The sequence below is a fragment of the Arvicola amphibius genome, chromosome 1 (genome assembly GCF_903992535.2).
Source record: "Arvicola amphibius chromosome 1, mArvAmp1.2, whole genome shotgun sequence".
NCBI classification, from domain to species: Eukaryota; Metazoa; Chordata; class Mammalia; order Rodentia; family Cricetidae; genus Arvicola; species Arvicola amphibius.
This window is the reverse complement of record NC_052047.1, coordinates 109,847,976-109,872,362: the sequence shown is the minus strand read 5'-3', so window position 1 is coordinate 109,872,362 and position 24,387 is coordinate 109,847,976. Positions and strand designations below refer to the sequence as shown.

Sequence of the window (24,387 nt, the reverse complement as noted above, 5' to 3'; positions counted from 1 at the left end):
TCATCAATTGCCTGGCCAAAGAGCACATGATACTTCCAAGATGGTTATTTATAAGGAGACTTTGAACTAGAAAAAAGCCCTTAACCACAGACTCACTTAATTATTTGTGGGGTGAAAAAAGTATCCTAACTCTGAAATGTACACATTTAATTTGAACTCCAGAAGTTACAGCCGATATTAAAAGAATATAGGCATGTATATGGACATAGAATAAACCTAGTATGGATAGGTAGATAGCTCAGTAGGTATAGTGCTTGCCTTCCAAGTTTCTGAGTTTGCTTACCAGAGCATGTATAAAAGTTAGATAGGATAGTGCATATACATAATTACAGTGCTGGGAGAAGGAGAAAAAGAACTCACTGGTCTATAAGCCTAGCCTACTTGGCAGGCTCTAAGCCACAGAAGGACACAGAAAAATTCAAGATGGATGATGTTCTGAGAAATGACAGTTGAGATTGTCCTCTGGCCTCCAGATATATGTACACACATATACATATACACCTGTACAATATATTTTGTATACATAAATACAACACACAAGATGAGGCTGGTAGGCATTATATATTTATCATATATGTTCCCAAATGAATGATTAGTAAATTTCTGGATTCATATTGAATTATGTTCAAAATGAGGAATGTGTTCTTGCTATCAGTTTCTGTATGGCCTCTTTTACTTCCTTGTTTCTCAGACAGTAGCTCAAGGGATTCAACATGGGGATCACCACTGTGTAGAACACAGACACTACTTCAGTTTGGTTGGGTGAATGGCTTGACTCTGGTATGACATAAACAAATGTCTGCTGTGAGGTGGGAGGTACAGGTGGAGAAGGCCTTTTGCCTGCCCTCAGCAGAGTGCATCCTGAGGATGGAGTGAAGGATGTAGAGGTATGAAACAATAAAGACGAACAGGATAATGATGATGATGAAGCCTGCTGAGATGGCTGGAGACATTTCAGCCATATAAACATGGGTACAAGAAAGCTCCACCAGTAGTGGGAGGTCACAGAAGAAATGGTTGACTTCATTTGGTCCACAGAAAGTCAGGTTCAATAAACAGCTGGTAAATGATGAAGAATTCACACATCCACCCACATAGGAAATAACCAATAATACGAAGCAGATCCTGGGAGACATGAAAGTGGAGTAGAGCAGGGGTTGGCAGATGGCCACATAGCGATCATAGGCCATGGCAGCCAGCAGGAAGCACTTAGCAGTCCCAAAGACCACATCAGATCCAAGCTGGACTATGCAGCCAGCCACAGAGATGGTAGTTCTCTCCCTCAGGAAACTCACAATCATGACTGGGGTGACTGAGCTGGAGTACCCAATGTCCACAAAGGCCAGGTGGCTGAGGAAGAGGTACATGGGGGCATGAAGCGGAGGGCTTCTTCTGATCAACATGATTATGCTGACATTGCCCAACACAGTGGTGAGGTAGATCCCCAGGAACAATACAAAGAAGATAGCACAAAGTGTTGGGTCCTCAGTTAGCCCCAAAATAATGAACTCTGTTACCATTGTGTGGTTTCCAGTTTCCATCTTTTTCGAGACGATTCCTACTGAAATAAAACCAGTGGCTATCAGAAACACTAAATTACTTTATATTGATATACTCCACTCCACGTTTGGCCCATTAAAAATAAATATGAATCTCAGTTTGGTCTCATGTTTCTTCTCCCCTAAGTGTTCCCAAACCAAGTTACATCGTGCTTGACTTCAGAATACTAATCATCATTTATCTTAAAGCTACAGATACAAACTGCACACTGACTCAGATCAGAACACAGGACTCATCACAGATGTGACATTTGATCAAGTCAGGAGTCCGAATGAATACCTAGAACACGGTTGTTCTGAGATCCCAAATAGTTGAGTGAATGCATAGAAGACTGATGTTCTAAGACCTCAAATGATTGAGATGATGGATGCATGCTGGTGTTTTTGGTATCTAATTCAACACTATTTCTTTGTCCCTTCAAGCCCACTCTTCCAAGTCTTCTTTTCACTGTGGCCATAACAATCAGCTGTGAAAGTAATGTGTGTTTGCTTTCAAAATTAAAGTAGAGTACTAATAGACCACGCTCTCTTACTTTCCATAGTGGCACATTTCAGATGTTACATCTACAATATAGTGGCATCTCTTACCAGTCTGGGCTTCAAATTCAGGAGCAGTTAATATACTGACAATACACTGGATGTAAGATGGAGGTATTCTGTATTAACTAATACTAAATTCTTAATTTTAATTTATTGAGGCATTCTGACACCATCTGGTTAATATAATTATAGATTATTATAAATAGAAGTTTTACGTAGAGATTGATCCTGAGAAAAGCATGACTAATAATTCTAGTTGAGGCCATTATTTATACTGTCAGAACTGTGCAGAATGAGCTAAAGAATGTATTCTATAATGTCATATATAGTTTCTTATGAACCATCATAGCAAAATATCAGATGCTTATGTTAGCCACATTGGGGCATCAGATAATTTCATATGAAATAAAATCAAGAAGTCAATTAATTTAATAAAAATATGAATGAGTAGTTTAATCAGGAGAATCAACAGATCAATAAAATGAATACAGACTATTATTAAAGAAAATACTGGACAGCCCCTCTCCCCCAGCTCTGCAGGGGTTACTCTATTACACACGACTCTGCCTCTCCCAAGCCTGCCCTACTGTCTGCAAGGTCCTTGGTTCAGGAACATTTTCTTCTTCCTGCACTAAGGCTATCCACCCATAGGGGTGAGTGTCTGCTGTCAGGCAGACCTGAAGGTCCCCGCAAGGGAGTGTGGGCTCCTTCATCTTGTGCTGCAGGGTCTTCTGTGTTATACTCAACCCCACCCTGCCCCAAAGTTCGCACTTTTGTCAATGATGTCCTTGGGCTACCAGGCATCCCTGTTTCAATGATGAGGAGTTTTATCCAGACAGGAACAGTTCCTGCTCCTGTACTGAGAAGATCCAACCAGAGAGTCAGTCACAGCAAAGCCTGGATCAAGACACCTGGACTCTCTTGGATCCATTTGAGGGAAGAGATTGGCAGGCGCCAATGCAAGAATTCCTCCAACAACCTGAAAAGCAACATGACATCACCATAATCCAGGGATCCCAAAACAAGAAGAATTGAACACCCTACTCCAGAAGAAATAGAAGAAACTGACCTTAAACAGAACTTTATGAAAATAATAGAGGACCTTAAACAAGAGGTGAAAAACTGCCATAAAGAAATGGAGATGAAAAAAAAGAAACAGAGATGACAAACAAAAAATAGAGGAAATGGATAAATCTCTCAAAGATACCTAAGAAAAACAAGACAAACAAGAAAAGCAATCAAACAGGTAAGGGAAACAGTTCAAGACTTGAAAAATGAAATGGAGGTAATGAAGAAAACACAAACCAAGGGAAGGCTGGAAATTCTGGGTAAACAAACAGGAACTACAGAGACAAGTATTACAAACAGAATACAGAAGATGGAAAAAAGAATCTCAGACACTGAAGATACTATAGAGGAAATAAACTTACTGATTAAAGAACAAAACAAATCCAACAAATTCTTAACACAAAACATCCAGGAAATCTGGGACACCTTGAAAAGACAAAACCTAAGAATAATAGGGATAGGAGGAGAAGAATTACAGCTCAAAGGCCCAGAAAATATATTCAACAAAATTATAGAAGAAAACTTTCCCAACCTAAAGAAGGATTTCCTATGAAGGTACAAGAAGCCTACAGAACACCAAATAGACTGGGTCAAAAAGAAAGCATCCCCATGCCATATAATAATCAAAACACAAAACATACAGAATAAAGAACAGATATTAAGAGCTTCAAAGGAAAAAGGTCAAGTAACATATAAAGGGAAACCTATGAGAATTACACCTGACTTCTCAATGGAGACCATGAAAGCCAGGAGGTCTTAGATAGATGTGCTGCAGAAGCTGAGAGAACATGGATGCAAGCCCAGACTACTATACCCAGCAAAGCTTGCATTCACTATCAATGGAGAAAACAAGATATTCCAGGACAAAAACAGATTTTAAAAACATGTTGCCACAAAACCAGTCTTACAGAAAATACTAGAAGGAAAATCACAAACCAAGGAAGCCAACAAAACCCATAATAACACATGCATCTGACAACCCTCCACCAGCACAACTTAAAGAAGGGAAACACACAAACTCTACCACCAGACAAAATAACTGGAGTTAACAACCACTGGTCTTTAATATCACTTTATATCAATGGACTTAATTAACCTATAAAAGGCACAGGTTAAGAGAATGGGTACGAAATCAGTATCCAACATTCTGCTGTTTATAAGAAACACAACTCAAACTCAAAGACAGACACTACCTCAGAGTAAAGGATGGGAAAAGGTTTTCCAATCAAATGGACCAAAAACACAAGTGGGTGTGGTTATACTAATATCTAACAAGATTGATTTCAAACTAAGATCATTCAGAAGAGATGGAGAAGGACACTTTGTACTCATATCAGGAACAATTCATCAGGAGGCAGTCTCTATCCTGAATATCTATGTCCCTAATAGAAAAGCACCCACTTATGTGAAAGAAACATTACTAGAACTCAAAGCAGCCATCAAACTCCACACTCTAATAGTAGGAGATCTCAACACTCTGCTCTCACCAATAGACAGGTCAACCAGACAGAAACTTTACAGAGAAATAAGAGAACTATCAGATGTAATGAACCAAATGGACTTAACAGACATGTATAGAACATTCCACCCAAACAGAAAAGAATATACCTTCTTCTCAGCATCACATGGGACCTTCTCAAAAATTGATCATGTCATTGGTAACAAAGCAAACATCCATAGATACAAAGAAACTGTACTAACTACCTGTGTACTAACAGATCACCATGGAATAAAGTTAGAATTCAACAACAATTGTAACCCTAGAAAGCCTACAAACTCATGGAAATTGAGCAGTCAACTACTGAACCACACCTGGGTCAAGGAAGAAATAAAGAAAGAAATTAAAATCTTCCTTGAATTCAATGAAAATAAAGACACAACACACCCAAACCTATGGGACACTATGAAGGCAGTGCTAAGAGGAAAGTTCATAGCACTAAGTGCCCACATAAAGAAAATGGAGAAAGCACACATTAGAGACTTAACAGCACAGCTGAAAGCTCTAGAAAAAAAGCAGATTCACCCAGGAAGAGTAGAAGACTGGAAATAACCAAACTGAGGGCTGAAATCAACAAAATAGAAACACAGAAAACAATCCAAAGAATCAATGAAACAAAAAGCTGGTTCTTGGAGAAAATCAACAAGATTGACAAACCCTTATCCAAACTAATCAAACGGCAGAGAGAGAACATGCAAATTAACAAGATCAGAAATGAAAAGGGGGACATAACCACAGACACAGAGGAAATTCAGAGAATCATTAGATCTTAGTAAGATCTAAAAGCCTGTACGCTACAAAATTGGAAAATGAGAAAGAAATGGACACTTTTTAAAGATAAGTACCATATACCAAAATAAAATCAATACCAGGTGAACAGTTTAAATAGACTGGTAAGTCGTGAGGAATTAGAAGCTGTCATCAGAAACCTCCCTACCAAAAAAAGCCCAGAATCAGATGGTTTCAATGCAGGATTCTACCAGAACTTCCAAGAAGAGCTAATACCTATATTCCTTAATGTGTTTAACAAAATAGAAACAGAAGAGTCATTGCTAAACTCCTTTTATGAAGCTACAGTCACCCTGGTACCAAAACCACAGAAAGACTTAACCAAGAAAGAGAATTACAGGGCAATCTCACTCATGAACATCGATACAAAAATTCTCAATAAAATACTGGCAAACAGAATCCAAGAACACATTAAAAAAATTATACATTATGATCAAGTAGGCTTCATCCCAGAGATGCAGGGCTGGTTCAACATAAGAAAATCTATCAATGTAAGCCATCAAATAAATATACTGAAGGAAAAAAAAACAAATGATCATTTCATTAGATGCTGAAAAAGCATCTGACAAAATTCAACACCCCTTTATGATAAAGGTCTTGGAGAGATTAGGGATACAGGGTTCATTCCTAAATATAATTAAAGCAATATACAGCAAGCCGACAGCTAACATTACATTAAATGGAGAGAAACTCAAAGCCATCCCACTAAAATCAGGAACAAGAGAAGGCTGTCCTCTCTCTCCATACTTCTTCAATATAGTGCTTGAAGTTCTAGCAAGAGCAATAAGACAGCCTAAGGGGATCAAGGGGATTTGAATTGGAAAGGAAGAAGTTAAACTTTCGTTATTTGCAGATGATATGATAGCGTACATAAGCAACCCCAAAAACTCTACCAAAGAACTCCTACAGCTGATAAACACCTTTAGTAATGTGGCAGGATACAAGATCAACTCAAAAATCAGTTGCCCTCCTATATACAAAGGATAAGGAAGCAGAGAGGGAAGTCAGAGAAGCATCACCTTTTATGATAGCCACAAATAGCATAAAATATCTTGGGAGAACTCTAACCAAGGAAGTGAAGGATCTATTTGACAAGAACTTTAAGTCTTTGAAGAAAAAAATTGAAGAGGATACCAGAAAATGGAAGGATCTCCCTTGCTCTTGGATTGGGAGGATCAACATAGTAAAAATGGCAATTCTACCAAAAGCAATCTATAGATTCATTGCAATCCCCATCAAAATCCCAACAAAATTCTTCACAGATATTGAGAGAACAATAATCAACTTTATATGGAAGAACAAGAAACCCAGGATAGCCAAAACAATTTTATAAAATAGAGGAACTTCTGGAGGCATTACCATCCCTGATTTCAAACTCTATTACAGAGCTACAGTATTGAAAACAGCTTGGTATAGGCACAAAAACAAAGATGTTGACTAATGGAATCGAATAGAAGACCCAGATTTTAACCCACAAACCTATGAACATCTTATTTTCGATAAAGGAGCTAAGAGTATACAATAGAAGAAAGAAAGCATCTTCAACAAATGGTGCTGGCATAACTGGATGTCAACCTGTAGAAGAATGAAAATAGATCCATATCTATCACCATGCACAAAACTCAAGTCCAAATGGATTAAGGACCTCAATATCAATCTGAACACACTGAACCTGATAGAAGGGAAAGCGGGAAGTACTCTGTAACACATGTGCACAGGAGACTACTTCCTACGTATAACCCCAATAGCACAGACAATAAGGGCAACATTGAATAAATAGGGCCTCCTAAAACTGAGAAGCTTTTGTAAAGCAAAGGACACTGTCACTAAGACAAAAAGGCAACTTACTAACTGGGAGAAGATCTTCTCCAACCCCGCAACGGACAAAGGTCTGATCTCCAAAATATATAAAGAACTCAAGAAACTAGACTTTAAAATGCTAATTAACCCAATTAAAAATGGGGCACTGAACTGAACAGAGAATTCTCAACAGAAGAAGTTCAAATGGCCAAAAGACACTTAAGGTCATTCTCAACCTCCTTAGCAATCAGGGAAATGCAAATCAAAACAACTTTGAGATACCACCTGTTAGAATGGCTAAAATCAAAAACACCAATGATAGCGTTTGCTGGAGAGGATGTGGAGTAAGGGGAATACTCATCCATTGCTGGTGGGAATACAAACTTGTGCAACCACTTTGGAAAGCAGTGTGGTGGTTTCTCAGGAAACTGGGAGTCAACCTCAGGACCCCGCAATTCCACTCTTGAGAATATACCCAAGAGATGCCCTATTATATTACCAAAGTATTTGTTCAACTATGTTTATAGAAGCATTATTTGTAATAGCCAGAACCTGGAAACAACCTAGGTGCCCCTCAATAGGAGAATGGATAAAGAAGGTGTGGCGCATATACACATTTGACTCTAGAGGGGTTCCCAGGTGTTCAAGGGGATGTCCCCAGCTTGTTCCTTGGGCAGCAGAGGAATGGGTGTCTGACCGATGCTTATCTTGCATATTACCATAGAACCTTCATCTGGTGATAGATGGAGATAGAGACAGAGACCAACATTGGAGCACTGGACTGAGATCCCAAGGTCCTAATGAGGAGCAGAAGGAGGGAGAACATCAGCAAGGAAGTTAGGACCGCAAGGGTTGTGTTCTGAGACTGTGGGACAGATCTAATGGGAGATCACCAAGGCCAGTTGGAATGGGACTTATGGAGTATGTGATCAAACTGGACTCTTTGAATGTGGCTGATGGTGGAGGCTGACTGAGAAGCCAAGGACAATGGTGCTGGGCTTTGATTTTACTGCATGGATGGGCTCTGTGGGAGCCTTGTCAGTTTGGATGCTCACCTTCCTGGACCTGGGGGGAGTTGGGAGGACCGTGGACTTCCCATAGTGTGGGGAACCCTGACTGCTCTTTGTCTGGAGAGGGAGGTGTTGGGGCAGCTGGCCCAATCCCTGCGTTCAGGGGCGTGGCTGCTCCAGCGGGGTAGCATTGCCCTTGAAATAGGATTGGGGGCCGGAAGGCAGCCCCTTCTTGGCGCTCGCCCGCGCTCTCCTTCTGCTCCGTTGGACCCTTGGTTCTGTGAGTTCCCTTATCTCCCTTTGTATTAAAATTGAATAATTATAAAAGGACTATTTTTGGTTATTTCCAATCTTCGCCGCATCAGCTGGCGCCCAACGTGGCTACATCCACTTAAAAACCTTACGTGGGTCAAACCGCGACTCTGCGGCCCGGCCGGAGCGCGCGCTCCCCCCTCCCTCCCAGACGAAACCGCGGCTTGCTCCGGCCCGCCAAGCCACCTGAAACCAGGCCTGCTGCCCGGGAGCTGTTTGCCCGGTCTCACGGGCTGCTCCGCGTGCTGCGGGACCAGAAACCGCGGCTCGCAGTGCATCCGGCTCCGCGCCCAGCGCAGCTCACGCGCCCCGCCGCACTCCCCCTCCCCACACCTCGGCGCCGAGTCGCCCGCCAAATCGTTTGTGAAGTTCTTGCAGGGAACCGAAGCCCCGCCCCGCCACTTCGCCGCTGCTTCCACAGCTACGGTGCTCTGCGCGGAACGCCATCTTTGGTTTCCTAAACCACGTGAAACTCGGGGCCCTACGCCATCTAGTGGCAGACAACGGTAATTACAGGTAATTTTTCATTTGATTAAAAATCAACCGTTTGGATTAACAATGTCTGACAATATCACTATTAACGGATTCTATAATTTGTTCAACTACACGATGACTGAATTTTTGAGCGATACAGATGTGGTTTCCCTTGGCTGGATATTTACAGGGTTTGGTATCTTCTTTATTTTTGTTTGTTTCATTACAACGTGGTTGGAAAATAAAAAGGAGATAGAGTCCTTACAGGCAGGAGCTAAAAAACTAAACAAGGACATAAATGGTTTGGAAAACACTAATAAACAGCTTGAAAAGATGGTTGCAGCTCTCGAGGAAAGGGATAATAGACTTTCCTCTGAGATGGCTTTGTTACTTGAGAAATTTGGAACTTTCGAGGAGAAGTTTGAATTTCATGAGGAAAGGAATAACAGATCTCTCTCTGAGATGGCTTTATCACTTGAGAGAAAAATGCAAGGTATGGAGTCAGGAACAACGGATCTGAATCATAAGTTACAATCTCTGTCGGTAGGAACTGAAACATTATCTGAGGAGATTCGAACCGTTAAATGTATTAACAAGACTTTATCAAAGAGCTATGAAAGATTGCTGGACAGAATTTCAATACAAGATGGCACCATTCATGCCATGAAAATTCTGTCCAAGGATGAGACGTTATCGGTATTGGACAAACTTCATACCCTTGAATCCTCTATGAAAGCCTTGGAACATAATACTGGACAAGAGATTGAGGCATTGCAGAAGGCAATGGTAAATAGATTTGAAAAGATCGAGGAAATTATGGACTCTCATGAACAGGAGCAAATAGTACAAAAGAAAGTCCCAACCCCATCGAATAGAACTCTCCGGGATAGCTTCAATAGAACTCTACCTATTTTCCCAGTAATAACTACAGAAAAGGTGACTGGTTCTAAAAACCCTAAGATCACCAAGGAATATACATGGGAACCTATCCGTATGAATGATCTGAAAGAAATTAAACAAGCTGTTATGAATTTTGGGATGCATAGCTCCTTTGTTAAGGAGATGCTAAAGTCTTGGTCCCTTACAATTAACCCAACCCCTAGGGACTGGTTGGACCTAGTCTCAGCTGTGTTAGAGAACGGTCATCAGTTGAGCTGGAAGTGCATGTTTAGACAAGAGGCCAGGCTTTTAGAACAGCAGGAAAGATCAAAGGGAGTTGACATCACCCTAGATCAAATTATGGGTGAAGGACTTTATTCTGATCCTCTAGAACAAGCTAATTATGATGAACACACTCTATCCATATGTACTACCGCAGCCTTGAAAGCTTGGGACAGGGTTCAAGACCCAAGACAGAGAACAGAATCATATATCAGAGTTAAACAAGATCCGAGAGAACCATTTGTGGACTTTTTACATAGACTAACTAAAGCTGTACACATAGGGATATCTGACCCAGAGGCAAGGCAGGTAATAATTGAGTCCTTGGCTTATGAGAATGCCAATGTAGAGTGCAAAAGGGTATTGACGCCCCTAAAGATCAGATCAGCACCCCTGGAGGAATGGGTCTTACATACAATGAATATTGAATCGAATGAGCTCCACGCCCATCACGCCCATCACGCCCATCACGCCGATAAGTGGGTAGAAGATGCCATTGCCAACGGTACAAGAAGATATCAGAATACCAAATGTTTTAATTGTGGCAGAATAGGACATATGAAACGGAATTGCAGACAAAGGACTTACAGAAATAATAATAATAATAATGCCTTTGCCAGGAATAACAGGAATAGAAGGCCTCAGCCTTCAGGGTTATGTAGGAGATGTGGGAAAGGCAGACACTGGGACAGCGAATGCAAATCATCAAGAGATAGGCAAGGAAATCCGTTACAGGCGGGAAACGCCATGGGGGGCCTCTCGCAGGCCCCCATGGCGAATGTGGTCCAGTCATTTCCCGTTACAACGGAGAACATGCCTTGTCAGGACAATTAGAAATTCCCATGTCTGTTGTTGGAAGCGAAAATAGCCCAAGAGATGAATTACGTGTATTTTGGCAAACTTCTATAAGTGATCAAAGACCAAAGTTAAGAGTGTGTGTAAATGGCATTTTCATTACTGGCCTGCTGGACACAGGAGCGGATGTTAGTATCATTACTCCAGAATCTTGGCATCCGTATTGGCCACTACAGGATGTAAATGTTCGACTTTTGGGAATTGGGACCCTATCTCGAGTAAGGCAAAGCACTAGATGGGTCGAATGCATCGGTCCTGAGGGACAGATAGGAAAATTAAGGCCATATGTAGCTAATATTGCAGTAAATTTATGGGGTCGTGACCTATTGCAGCAATGGAATACTCAAATTAACATTCCTGCTGCCTCTAGAGCATATATTTCTGAGGAAAACATCAAAAGGTATTACAGATGGCGAAAACCAGCCATTCGGGCTGTACAAGAACACAAACCAATGGATGCCCCTCCAGAACCACCAACGGCCCTACCTCTAAAATGGTTGACTGAGAAACCGATATGGACAAAACAATAGCCTTTATCTGAGGAAAAGTTGCAAGCTTTAGAACAGCTAGTACAAGAGCAATTGGATGCTCAACATATAGAAGAATCTACCAGCCCTTGGAATTCTCCTGTATTTGTGGTTAAGAAAAAATCTGGTAAATGGAGAATGGTGACGGATCTCAGAGCTATAAACAGGATTATTCAACCTATGGGCTCTCTGCAATCTGGACTTCCTTTGCCTTCTTTATTACCAAAAGGATGGCCTCTCATAGTTATTGATTTAAAGGACTGTTTCTTCACAATACCTTTACAAGAAAAGGATAGAGAAAAGTTTGCCTTCACTGTGCCTACTTATAATAACTCTCAACCTACCAAGAGATACCAGTGGACCGTCCTCCCACAGGGCATGTTGAACTCTCCTACCCTGTGCCAATACTTTGTGAATCAACCATTACAAATAATACGCAAGATGTTTCCCAAATCCGTTGTTTATCATTATGTCGATGACATATTATTGTCTGACTCAGACATGGATACCTTAGAGAAACTGTTTGAAGTGGTAAAAACAGTTCTACCTAAATGGGGATTACAGATTGCTCCCGAAAAAATTCAGAGAGGAGATTCTGTTGATTATCTAGGTTATAGAATAGGTTTGCAAAAAATTAAGACACAAAAGGCACAAATTAGGAGAGATCAGCTGCATACTCTTAATGACTTTCAAAGGTTGTTGGGAGACATTTCCAGCCTTCGACCGGCTGTTGGGATAACACCTGATATGATAGTTCACTTAAACAAAACCTTAGATGGAGAAAGAGACCTAAACAGTCCCAGAGAATTAACAGCTGAAGCAGAAAAAGAACTGACAATGATTGAAGAAAGATTGCAAGAAGCACACGTGGATAGGGTGAATCCAGAACTCAGTTGTATTCTCGTTATATTGCCTTCAAAAATTTCTCCTACAGGAATTCTAATGCAAAGAGATGATATTATTTTAGAGTGGCTCTTTCTACCTCATAAGCCAAGTAAGAAATTAAAAACCTATGTGGAAAAGGTTTCTGAACTAATCATAAAAGGTAAATTGAGACTTCGCCAACTAGCAGGCATAGACCCAGCAGAAATCATAGTGCCTTTCACCGCTGATGAGATACGAAAATTGTGGGAAGATAATGAACCATGGCAAAGAGCTTGTGCTAACTTTTTAGGAGATTACTAAATATGGGTTAAAGAAAGATGTGAGAATTAGCCAATAAGAGGCTGAAACTATGGGCCAGGCAATGTTTTAAAAGAATACAGCTTCCGTGTAATTATTTCGGGTGTAAAGCTAGCCGGCGGCCGGGTGGCGGGACACGGCCCCGCCGCTTCATTCTACAGATTGGCGCGCCAACGTGGTGACCAAATCCACGTAAAAACCTGAAAAAGCTTTAAATAAAGGAGAGAGAGAGTTTAACACGGCTTTTTGCTGTTTGCCTGGACATGCTGTAGAGAGATCTCCTGTTTCCGCAATAGCGGCACAAAAAAAAAAAAAAAAAAAAAAAAGCTGAGTCATTTTAAAACGCAGCTTCCTGTGCTGTGCTGCCAGTGCGAACTCTGGCTTTAAAGCATTTCAGTGGCTTTTATGGACTGGATGTTTGTGTGCCCGCTGGGGATCGGAAAGAAGGTTCTCTGAGACCATGCTCTGAGGCAGGAGTGGCTTTGGCTCTGCTCCGCCATGCTGAACTGTGCTGATCTCAGGCAGGATCTATCGTAATTACCATGATAACAGCGCAGTTAAGGTTTAGACTTGGCTGGAAACAGGCAGTACCGTATTACCTATAAGTGGCGCAACTTAAGTTTTTAAGAAGTGCTTAACATTTTAAGAAATGCTCCTGGATAGTAAAAAATTACAGATTCACTATAGGACAGATTCAGACATATAAGACCCCCATATGGGTCACAATGTTGGATGACTGTACGTAGGCTTGAGAGAGAGAAAAAAATAAATATATAGAGAATAAAGTTAATGCCTTAAAAAAGGGGTAAAGTCTTTAAAGAGACAGAATAAAGTAAAGTGATAGAGTGAAAATAAGCCACGTAAAAATGGAAAATTCACAGAGAGTCTGGATTATGTATTTTGTTGTGTTTTCTTTGATTTTTTTGACTGTAAAGGAGCTAAGTACAGAGAGACATTTCATTATATGGGCTGCCAGGCTAGACCAGAATGGACATCTTAACGGTATGACTTCAGGATTTGGATCTAAGAACATGATGCTTTGGAAAAGAGTTTCTTCTTTTGTTTTCACAGAGGACGAGACTCTGTGGATTGCTTCTATCCCAATATGGTATGATAGAACACGCCCTCCTGAAAGGTTGCTGTGAACATCTTCAAAAAATTACTTCACTCAACTGCCAACTGAGAGGAACCTAGCACACAGGTTACACCATAAAAGACCTAAATAACAGCGCCCCCATTCAGCAGGAAGCAGTTTGGAGAGAAAAAACTGCGCCCATTTTCCCAAATATTGTTTATAAATGTTCTTTTACATTTAAAGGGGGATATGATATAGATATGAATAATTTGCATTGGTATAGATTTTAAGGACAATTTGTTATATGTATATGTATTTCTGATCTTGATTAAGCTATTTTGATTGTGTAGTTCATTTTAAAAATTGTAATGTATAATTAGGAAATATAGGTTGTTAATGGATAATCATTGATAATAGTTAAGCTTATAGTCATGTTATTAGATTTTCTAGATATGTAGAGACATATTTCAGTTAGATAGACATTCTTCATATCTTTCAAAGACTGCAGAATATGGCATTTAATGTTTTAATAACTTAGGGTTTTTCATGACAATGAGACACGTCTGCTCCTGGCAGCACCAATCTACTTCGAGAGGAAGATGGGCATCGAAGAGGCTACTTATGGAGTTTGTTAGCCATTTGGGCAAGAAACTGCTCTTGGCTGGACTGTTCCATAAACTGGACACAAAGAACGCGCAGAGAGAGGACTGCTGAACTTGCCTAAAGGTGAGATGGTCTTTTGGGGTTCCTGATTCATTAAAGAGTCTGCGAGACGTTCTGCAGGACACAGCAGAAAGTGACTGAACTGTCTTTGGAATTTTTCTGCTTCATGACAATGTCTGCTGGATACTTATGGGCCTGTAGGCTGAAGATGGATGCCCCAACAGTACAGAGGAACTTTGGGTGACTGTCCAGGCAGCGAGTTGTCTCTGTCATTTCTAGAGTTTTATAAGTTACTTATTTCTTGTTTACTTAGGTAGCATTATATCCTTCTGGAGTCTTTGATGGAGTTGAAGAATAAATAGATAGTTATAGCTTTCCTTAGTTATGATAAAAGATAAAATAGATTTAAATATTGTAACTGTAATACTTGCTTGATAACTGTTTTGTTACATGTAATTTTACTATGTTAAAGTTAAAGCCTTTCTTTTTTGTTTAAACAGAAAAAGGGGAAATGATGGAGGAGTGTTTATGTGTTACTTTCATTATTAATAAAGAAAACTGCCTTGGCCCTTTAAGAGAAAATTAGGTAGGTGGAGTAGACAGAACAGAATTGTGGGAACAAGGAAGTAGAGTGGGAGAGACGCTTCAGGCAGTCACCATAGGAGGCTCCATGCTGCTCCTCTCGGAGATGGACGCAGGTTAAGATCTCTCCTGGTAAGCCACACCTCATGGTGCTACCCAAATTACTAAATATGGGTTAAAGGAAGATGTGAGAGTTAACCAATAAGAGGCTGAAACTATGGGCCAGGCAGTGTTTTAAAAGAATACAGTTTCCGTGTAATTATTTTGGGCAAAGCTAGCCGGGTGGCGGGACACAGCCCCGCCGCTTCACACTACAGGGAGGAAGTGGGGATGTGTGTTGAGGGGAGGGGAGGGAAGTGGGAGGAGTGGAAGAGATGGAAATTTTTAATAAAAAAGTTAAAAAAGTTTGTTTGTGCAGTCAAAAATGGCTCAGAGATATGCAGTAAGAGAGGTCCAGACAGAAAAACCTGTAAACAGATTCCAGTGTGGTTTACAATGTTTTTCTTAGGCTTAAGAAAGAAAGAAAATGGGTATAGGCAGTTATAGAAGTAAATAGTTAAATATAAAAGAAAGAGGCAATAAAATAATATAAAAGTAAAAGCCACCTTAAGATCGGAAATACACAGGGAGTCTGGATCCTGTGTGCTATTGTGCTGATTTTGAATTTTTTGATTGCTGTAAAGCAAAGGGCAGCTACTGAGAGAGCTGGAATTGAAGGAGGGACTGTAGAAATAAATCAGCCTACATATTTTAAGAATATGTACCTTTAAAAAGTCAAAAAATGTATTTGCAAAATGGAATTTAAAAGATACATTGCTTTAGAGAATCAGTTTTGCTCATGTTTCCAAAGGAAACAAGAGGCTGTGAATTCATCCCAGGTTGATTTGGATCTGGTTTGATCAGGGGAGACCTCTTGACTTGACAGGTGATAATCTGTCAACAAAGGTTGTAACTGGTCTTTAGTATTTGGTCATTATCTCAAATTTTCTCTCTGGGACCCTAAAAATATTTCACCCACATTCAACAGGAAACAGTCTAGAGAATGCAATGTCTACTTTCCCAAAGGAAAAGGGGGTATGGATGGTATTTGGCTATTTTGTGGGTCATGAGTGGTTTTTTACATTTAGGAGCATATAAGAATATAGGATGAAAGGCAACTATTAATCTCAGATAGTTTGCATTGGCATGGATTTTGGTATATGGGTACAAATTCAAAGTCAATTTTGTTAAACTGTATACATTTAAACTCTTGTTTAAATGACTTGTGTATATTGACACAAATTTCAGATAATTTTATTACAGCACACACTATATATATGTTTTACTTTTGTTTAAAGTATTTCATATATTGATACTAATTCAACGTTAATTTTGTCACAACATATTATATATATTTTTGCTCTTGTTTAAGGTATTGCATCTATACAATTCATTTTAAAATGTAAAGTAAAATTCTAGTTTTTGAAAACTATTATGATGAATTATTTAGGATAATCAAAAACATCAGTTATCCAGGTGGTCGTAGCATATGCCTTTAATCCCAGAACTTGGGAGGCAGAGGCAGGGGAATTTCCTTGAGTTTGAGGCAACTTGGTCTACAAGAGCTAGTTCCAGGACAGCTAGGGCTGTTAATAGAAAATCCCTGTCTCAAGAAAACAAAAAAGGAACACAGGTCAGTAGTTAGTCATCTATAACAATCAAAATTGTAGATATGGTAGGCATGATTTTCAGATTATATATAGAGATATTTTGTATAGACAGATGGTATTCAAAACTTCCAAAGACCTACAGAATATGACATTTAAAATGCTTTGTTAGTGTAGGGCTTTTCATGACAGTGAGGCACATCTGCTCCTGGCAGCACCAATTTACCTCAGAGATGATGGACAATGAAGAAACGCATTAAGGAGTTTGCTGTGGCGATATTATTCATTTGGACAAGAAGCTCCTCTTGCTTGGACTTCTTGACAGTATGTTGTATAAACTGGACATGCAGGACCTACAGGAAAGGGACTAGTGAACTTTGCTGGACTGAAAAAGGTGAAATGGTTCTTTATGGTTCCTGCTCCATAGAAGAAATTGCCAGACATTCTGAAGGACACAAAGAAAAGTGACTGATAAAGAATCAATATAGGTTGGACAGTCTTGCAAATTTTCTGCTTAATTGAAAAGTCTGCCAGATACTAAGGGCCTGTAGGCTAAAGATGGATGACCCAACATTGCAAAGGAACTCTGGGTGACTATTCAGGTAGGCAAATGTCTTAGCCTTTTCTAGAGTTTTTGGAAGTTGTTTGCAATGTACTTTTTGTTTACTCAAATAATAATATCCTTCTATGGTCTTTGATGAAGTTGAAGACTAGATAATTATAGCTGCAATTTTCCTTAGTTACAAAAGAGAGTAAATAGGTATAAAACTATAATTCCATAAGATAGGAGAGTATTTTCTGTTAATTTGCCAGATTCAAATTAACTGGAATTCTTTACACTGTGAATATAATCTTTTCTTGATAATTGTTCTTACTGTATACAGTCTTATTATGTTAAGGTTAAAATTTCTCATTTTTGTTTAGACAGAAAAAAGGGGGAAATGTTGGGGAATGTTATTTTAAGGTGTGTGACTTTTGTTTTACTTTGTGAAACTGTGTTATTGTACCTGGCTAAAATACCTGATGGTCCTAAAAGAGAGATGGACAGCCAATAGCAAGGGAAGAGTATAGGTGGGGTTGACAGAGAGTATAAGTAGAAGGAGAAATGAAAGAGAAGGAAGATCAACAAGGGAACATAGAGGAGGAAATCAGGGTACAACCACCCAGCTACACAGTAAGCCATGGAGAAAGAATTTAAAAAGTTATACAGAAATAGAGAAATATAAAAGCCCAGAGGCAAAGGGTAGTCAGGATAACATAAGAAAAGCTGGCTAGAAACAAGGTAAGCTAAGGCCAGGCATTCATAACTAACAATAAGTCTCTGTGTTTTATTTATTTGGGAGCTGAGTGGTGGACCCTACAAATAAACCAAAAGAGTAACACATCACACAACATAGCTATACTATGGCACCAACCTAGATGTTGATAAACACAAGAATGAGCACAGAAATGTGTTACATAGGCACACATACACACACACACACACATAGACACACACACACACACTCAGGAACACATAGGCACATGCCCTGGAATTTACTTTTTAGTCATGAAGAATAAAGTGCAGTATTGATACAGTATGGATTCAGTAGGACATAACTATAAAAGAATATTTAGTCTCCTAAAACACAAATATTATAATTTATTTCATGTATTGAATCTAGATTTAATTTTATATAGGTGTATACATGTGTGCATGTGTACATTTATGTGTGTAAGATGAGAAAACAGAATGGGGTAAAATGAGAGAGGGAAAACAGTCTTAAGGGAGATGTGGATGGGAAGAGAGGGTAATGGAATTCATATGACATGATAGCAGAAAGGGGACTCTTTGGAGGTTGATTGGGACCAGCAAGAGAGACATAAGGGGTAGCATAAGCAATTGGGTGATGTAGCCAAAGTATAATGATATTTGTGTACAAAAATGTCATAGAAGAACTTGTTACTTTACATTCTAGCACAAATTTAATACAAAAAGGGACTGGAGACATGGCCAAGTGGTTAAATGCTTGTATTGCTCTTCCAAAGGACCCAAGTTCAATTGCTAGTGGACAAATTATGTTGACCAAGGTTTTCTGTCCCGCCCAGTCCTAAAGCCATTAAGTCCCAAAGAATCACACAGAGGTCTACATTAGTTATAAAGTGATTGGCCCATTAGCTCAGGCTTCTTATTAACTAATTCTTATAACTTATATTAGCCCATAACTCGTGTATGAGTTAGCTATGTGACTTGGCACCTTATTTGGCGAAGCAGTCATATCTTGCTTTCTCTGTGTCTGGGCTTCAACTTCAGATCATGCTTCCCTCTTTCCAGCATTCTTGTTGCCCCACCTATACTTCCTGCCTGGCAAATGACCAATCAGCATTTTATTAAAAATAATACAAGTGATAGGATAAAAGACCATTATCCCACAGCACTTCCCCCACTTTTTTTTCAAAACAAGAATTCTGAATCGATTCTCCTTTGTTTAGCTTTCTTCCTGACCATTATCCATAACAACTTGTAACCAACACGCTAAACAAAGGAAAATATCCATAGTCCATTTTTTGGGGATGTGGGTGTAGTTTTCCAGGCTACTTCCTGTTCATTGGGGACACTGGTAATCTTATGGGAACTTAAAGAAAATTTAGAATTATGATCAAGTCATGACTCGTGTATTCTGTGAGTCTTGATCATCTCAGGCAACAGTCTTGAATCTGTTCTGGATGTAGAACTCAGATATCTGGGCAGTCAGCTTCTATCAGAGATTTCTTGGGGGGGGTTCCTAGATCAAACTTTATTTTTCTTGATTCAGAATGAATCCATAGCATCTCATTTCCTGTGGACACAAAAGCAAAACCTCTTCTCCAAAGTAACATATCTTTTGACTTCAATTTTGAAGTCAAGGTATTTCTAAAATACCTATCTTGGATTAATTCAGCAGCATTTATAAACAAATACGTTTTAGCAGCTGTTGCCCCTTCCTCAGCAATCAAACAATACAAAACAACCAATAATATACAGTATCCAGGCACTCTGTGTATTTTCCATCTTTATGTAGCTTTATTTTAAACTTTATTTCTTTTATTTTTATTTTTAATTTATTTTTATTTTTTTAGGGTCTAGCAAGGTTTCCTTTATTTGTCTGGACACTGTTTATATAGAGGGTTTTTTTTTTTATAGACCAGTGTGTCAACTCTACCTGATATATAGACACACAAGTAAATGGTTTTATATCTTTTTTGTTGAATCATGTTATTTGCAGATTTTTAAGCATTAAGCTACAAAAGTAATTTACAAGTAAAATTAAAAACAGTAAATGCAAAAATAAACAAGTAATATTTGGAAAAAAATCAAAGCAGAAAAATGGAGCTCCAATAGCCTATCCAATAGACTGTAAGAGTTCTTTGGTGGAGTTTTTGGGGTCGCTTATGTACACTATCATATCATCTGCAAATAACAAAAGTTTAACTTCTTCCTTTCCAATTCGAATCCACTTGATCCCCTTGTGTTGTCTTATTGCTATTGCTAGGACTTCAAGCACTATATTGAAGAGATAAGGAGAGAGTGGACAGCCTTGTTGTGTTCCTGAATTTAGTGGGATGGCTTTGAGTTTCTCTCCATTTAATGTAATGTTAGCTGTTGGCTTGCTGTAAATAGCCTTTATTATATTTAGGAATGACCCTTGTATCCCCAATCTTTCCAAGACCTTTATCATAAAGGGGTGTTGAATTTTGTCAAATGCTTTTTCAGCATCTAGTGAGATGATCATATGGGTTTTATCCTTCAGTTAATTTATATGATGGATTACATTGATAGATTTTCGTATGTTGAATCAGCCCTACATTTCTGGGATGAAGCCTACTTGATCATAGTGGATAATTTTTGAATGTGTTCTTGGATTCTGTTTGCCAGTATTTTATTGAGAATTTTTGCATCGATGTTCATGAGTGAGATTGGCTTGTAATTCTCTTTCTTGGTTGAGTCTTTGTGTGGTTTAGGTATCAGGGTAATTGTAGCTTCATAAAAGGAATTTGGCAATGACTCTTCTGTTTCTATATTATGAAATACATCAAGGAGTATAGGTAATAGGTCTTCTTGGAAGTTCTGGTAGAATTCTGCATTGAAACCATTTGGTTCTGGGCTTTTTTTTTGATAGGGAGGTTTCTGATAACAGTTTCTAATTCTTCGCAACTAACAGGACTATTTAGATTGTTCACCTGGTTCTGGTTTAACTTTGGTATATGGTACTTATCTAAATAAGTGTCCATTTCTTTTACATTTTCCAATTTTGTGGCATACAGGCTTTTGTAGTAAGATCTAATGATTCTCTGAATTTCCTCTGTGTCTGTGGTTATGTCCCCCTTTTTATTTCTGATCTTATTAATTTGTGTGTTCTCTCTCTGCCGTTTGATTAGTTTGTCTAGGGGTTTGTAAATCTTGTTGACTTTCTCCAAGAACCAGCTTTTTGTTTCATTGATTCTTTGGATTGTTTTCTGTGTTTCTATTTTGTTGATTTCCACCCTCAGTTTGATAATTTCCAGTCTTCTACTCCTCCTGGGTGAGTCTGCGTCTTTCTTTTCTATAGCTTTCAGGTGTGCTGTTAAGTCTCCAATGTGTGCTTTCTTTGTTTTTTTTTTTTTTAAGTGGGCACTTAGTGCTATGAATTTTCCTCTTAGCAATGCTTTCATAGTGTCCCATAGGTTTGAGTATGTTGTGTCTTTATTTTCATTAAATTCAAGGAAGACTTTAATTTCTTTATTTCTTCTTTGACCCAGGTGTGGTTCAGTAGTTGACTGTTCAGTTTCCATGAGTTTGTAGGCTTTCTGGGGGTAGCATTGTTGTTGAATTCTAATTTTAATTCATGGTGATCCGATAAGATGCACGTCATTACTAATATGTGTTTATAACTGTGGAAGTTTGCTTTGTTACTGAGAATGTGGTCAATTTTTGAAAAGGTTCCATGAGCCGCAGAGAAGAAGGTATATTCTTTCCTATTTTGGTGGAATGTTCTATAGATGTCTGTTAAGTCCATTTGGTTCATTAACTCTGTTAAGTCTTTTAATTCTCTGTTAAGTTTCTGTCGGATTGACCTGTCCATTGGTGAGAGAGGAGTGTTGAAGTCTTCCACTATCAGTGTGTTTGGTTTGATTGCTGCTTTGAGTTCTAGTAATGTTTCTTTTATATATGTTGGTGCTTTTGTATTAGGAGCATAGATATTCAGGATTGAGACTTCTTCCTGATGGATTTTTCCTGTTATGAGTATAAAGTGTCCCTTTCCATCTCTTCTAGTTGATTTTAGTTTGAAGTCAACTTTGTTAGTAATTAGTATGGCCACAAAGGCTTGTTTCTTAGGTCCATTTGCTTGATAAACCTTTTCCCAACCCTTTACTCTGAGTAGATGTCTGTCTTTGTAGTTGAGGTGTGTTTCTTGTAAACAGCAGGTTGTTGGATCCTGTTTATGTATCCAATCTCTTAGCTTGTGCCTTTTTATAGGTGAATTGAGTCCATTGATATTAAGTGACATTAATGACCAGTGGTTGTTAACTCCGGTTGTCATTTTTTATTTGGTAGTAGAGATTGTGTGTTTCCTTTCTTTGAGATGTGCTGGTGAAGGGTCGCTAGATGTCTGAGTTATTTTGGGCAATGCTGGACTCCTTTGTTTGTGAATTTCCTTCTATTACTTTCTGTAAGGCTGGATTTGTGGCTATGTATTGTTTAAATTTGTTTTTATCCTGGAATATTTTGTTTTCTCCATTTATAGTGAATGAAAGCTTGGCTGGGTATAGTAATCTGGGCTTGCATCCATGGTCTCTTAGTTTCTGCAAAACATCTGTCCAGGACCTTCTGGCTTTCATGGTTTCCATGGAGAAGTCAGGTGTTAGTCTGATAGGTTTACCTTTATATGTTACTTGACCTTTTTCCTTTGCAGCTCTTAATATTCTTTCTTTATTCTGTATGTTTTGGGTTTTGATTATAATATGGCGAGGGGATTTTTTTTTGATCCAGTCTATTTGGTGTTCTGTAAGCTTCTTGACCCTTATTAGGAATATCTTTCTTTAGGTTTGGGAAATTTTCTTCTATAATTTTATTAAATATATTTTCTGGACAATTGAGCTGTAATTCTTCTCCTTCTTCTATGCCTATTATTCTTAGGTTTGGTCTTTTTATTGTGTCCTAGATTTCCTGAATGTTTTGTGATGAGAATTTATTGGATTTGCTGTTTTCTTTGATCAGTGCATTTATTTTCTCTAAGGTATCTTCAGAATCTGAGATTCTTTCTTCTATCTCTTGTATTCTGTTGGTTATGCTTGTTTCTGTAGTCTCTGTTCGTTTATATAGATTTTCCATATCCAGCTGGCCCTTGGTTTGTGTTTTCTTCCTTGCCTCCATTTCAGTTTTGAAGTCTTGCACAGTTTCCATTATCTGTTTGATTGTTTTTTCTTGGTTTCCTAGGATATCATTTATGGATTTACTCAAATCTTCAAACTTTTTCATTATTCTTCTTGTCCGTTTCTTTAAGGGAGTTTTTCACCTCCTGTTTAAGGGACTCTATTACTTTCATAAAGTCAATTTTTTTCTACTTCTTCTTGATTAGTGTGTTCAGGTCCTCCTGTTATAAGTTTGCTGGGTTCTGGTGCTTTCATGTTGTTTTTCAAATTGTTGGAGGAATTCTTGCATTGGTGCTTGCCCATTTCTTCCTCTGAATAATCCCCTTTGGGTCTTCTTTTAGAAGTTCAATTCACCCCAATGAATTCAATTCACTCACCCCAATGGATGATGGATCTTCTGGTAGACAGTCAAGTCTCCTTGCTGGCCAAGCAGCTCGCTGACAAAGGGCCTATCTTGCTGCAGGCAGGCTATTGAAACAGGGGACCTCCCTCGGCCTGGGTGCACTCAATTCCCAGTCCTGGCACCCAAACAGGCTGAGCTGTGGGATTTTGTGGCCCCAAAGACGGGAGGATGAAGTGGGAGGGGTACTGGGTGCAAGCTGGGAAGGGATAGGAAGAGAGAGGCAGTATCTGGGAAGAATAACCCCTGCAGGAAGAGCAGGAAGTGTGTTTGTGCGGGGGGGGGGGGGGGGGGTGGGGGTGGGGGGTGGGGGGGGATGTCGGTGGTCCCTCTCTGGGAGGCTGCCGCGGTTAAGGCACTCACTCACCCCAATGAATGATGGATCTTCTGGTAGACAGTCAGGTCTCCTTGCTGGCCAAGCAGCTCGCTGACAAAAGGCTGTTTTGGTTTTTTGAGACTAGGTTTCTCTCTATGTCTTTGGCTGTCCTGGAATTCACTTTGTAGACCAGGCTGTCTTTGAACTCACAGATATCTGTCTGCCTTTGCCTCCCAAGTGCTGGGATTAAAGGTGTGTGCCACCACACCCAACTACTCTCTTTCTTATTTTAAGGACTTTATCCTTTTCCTTTGTCTTCCAAGCTTACATAAATTTTAAAACACAATGTAAACCATATAGAGGTTTTTCTTTGTCATTGAATCTATCTTTACTGTATATCTCTCTTTTTCTGACTACACAAGCCTTAAATTTGCTAAGCAATATGGCTAGGATTAAAGTTGTGGCTTTGATGGCTGGATCCAACCTATTCTTATCTTTCTGAGATTCCAGCCTCACAATGAAAGTACCAGCTGGAGCCATGTTTATTGCCACAACTCT

At 39.2% G+C, this 24,387-nt stretch overlaps 1 protein-coding gene across 1 annotated transcript; it reads right to left on the bottom strand.

Annotated features, from left to right (window-relative positions):
* Positions 1-625: 625 nt before the first annotated feature.
* On the bottom strand, positions 626-1,541 carry LOC119820845 (olfactory receptor 481-like). The gene is given in 2 exon segments (XM_038339495.1): positions 626-800; positions 802-1,541. Coding segments are annotated over 2 exon segments (915 nt in total).
* Between the last annotated feature and the right edge of the window lie 22,846 nt (positions 1,542-24,387).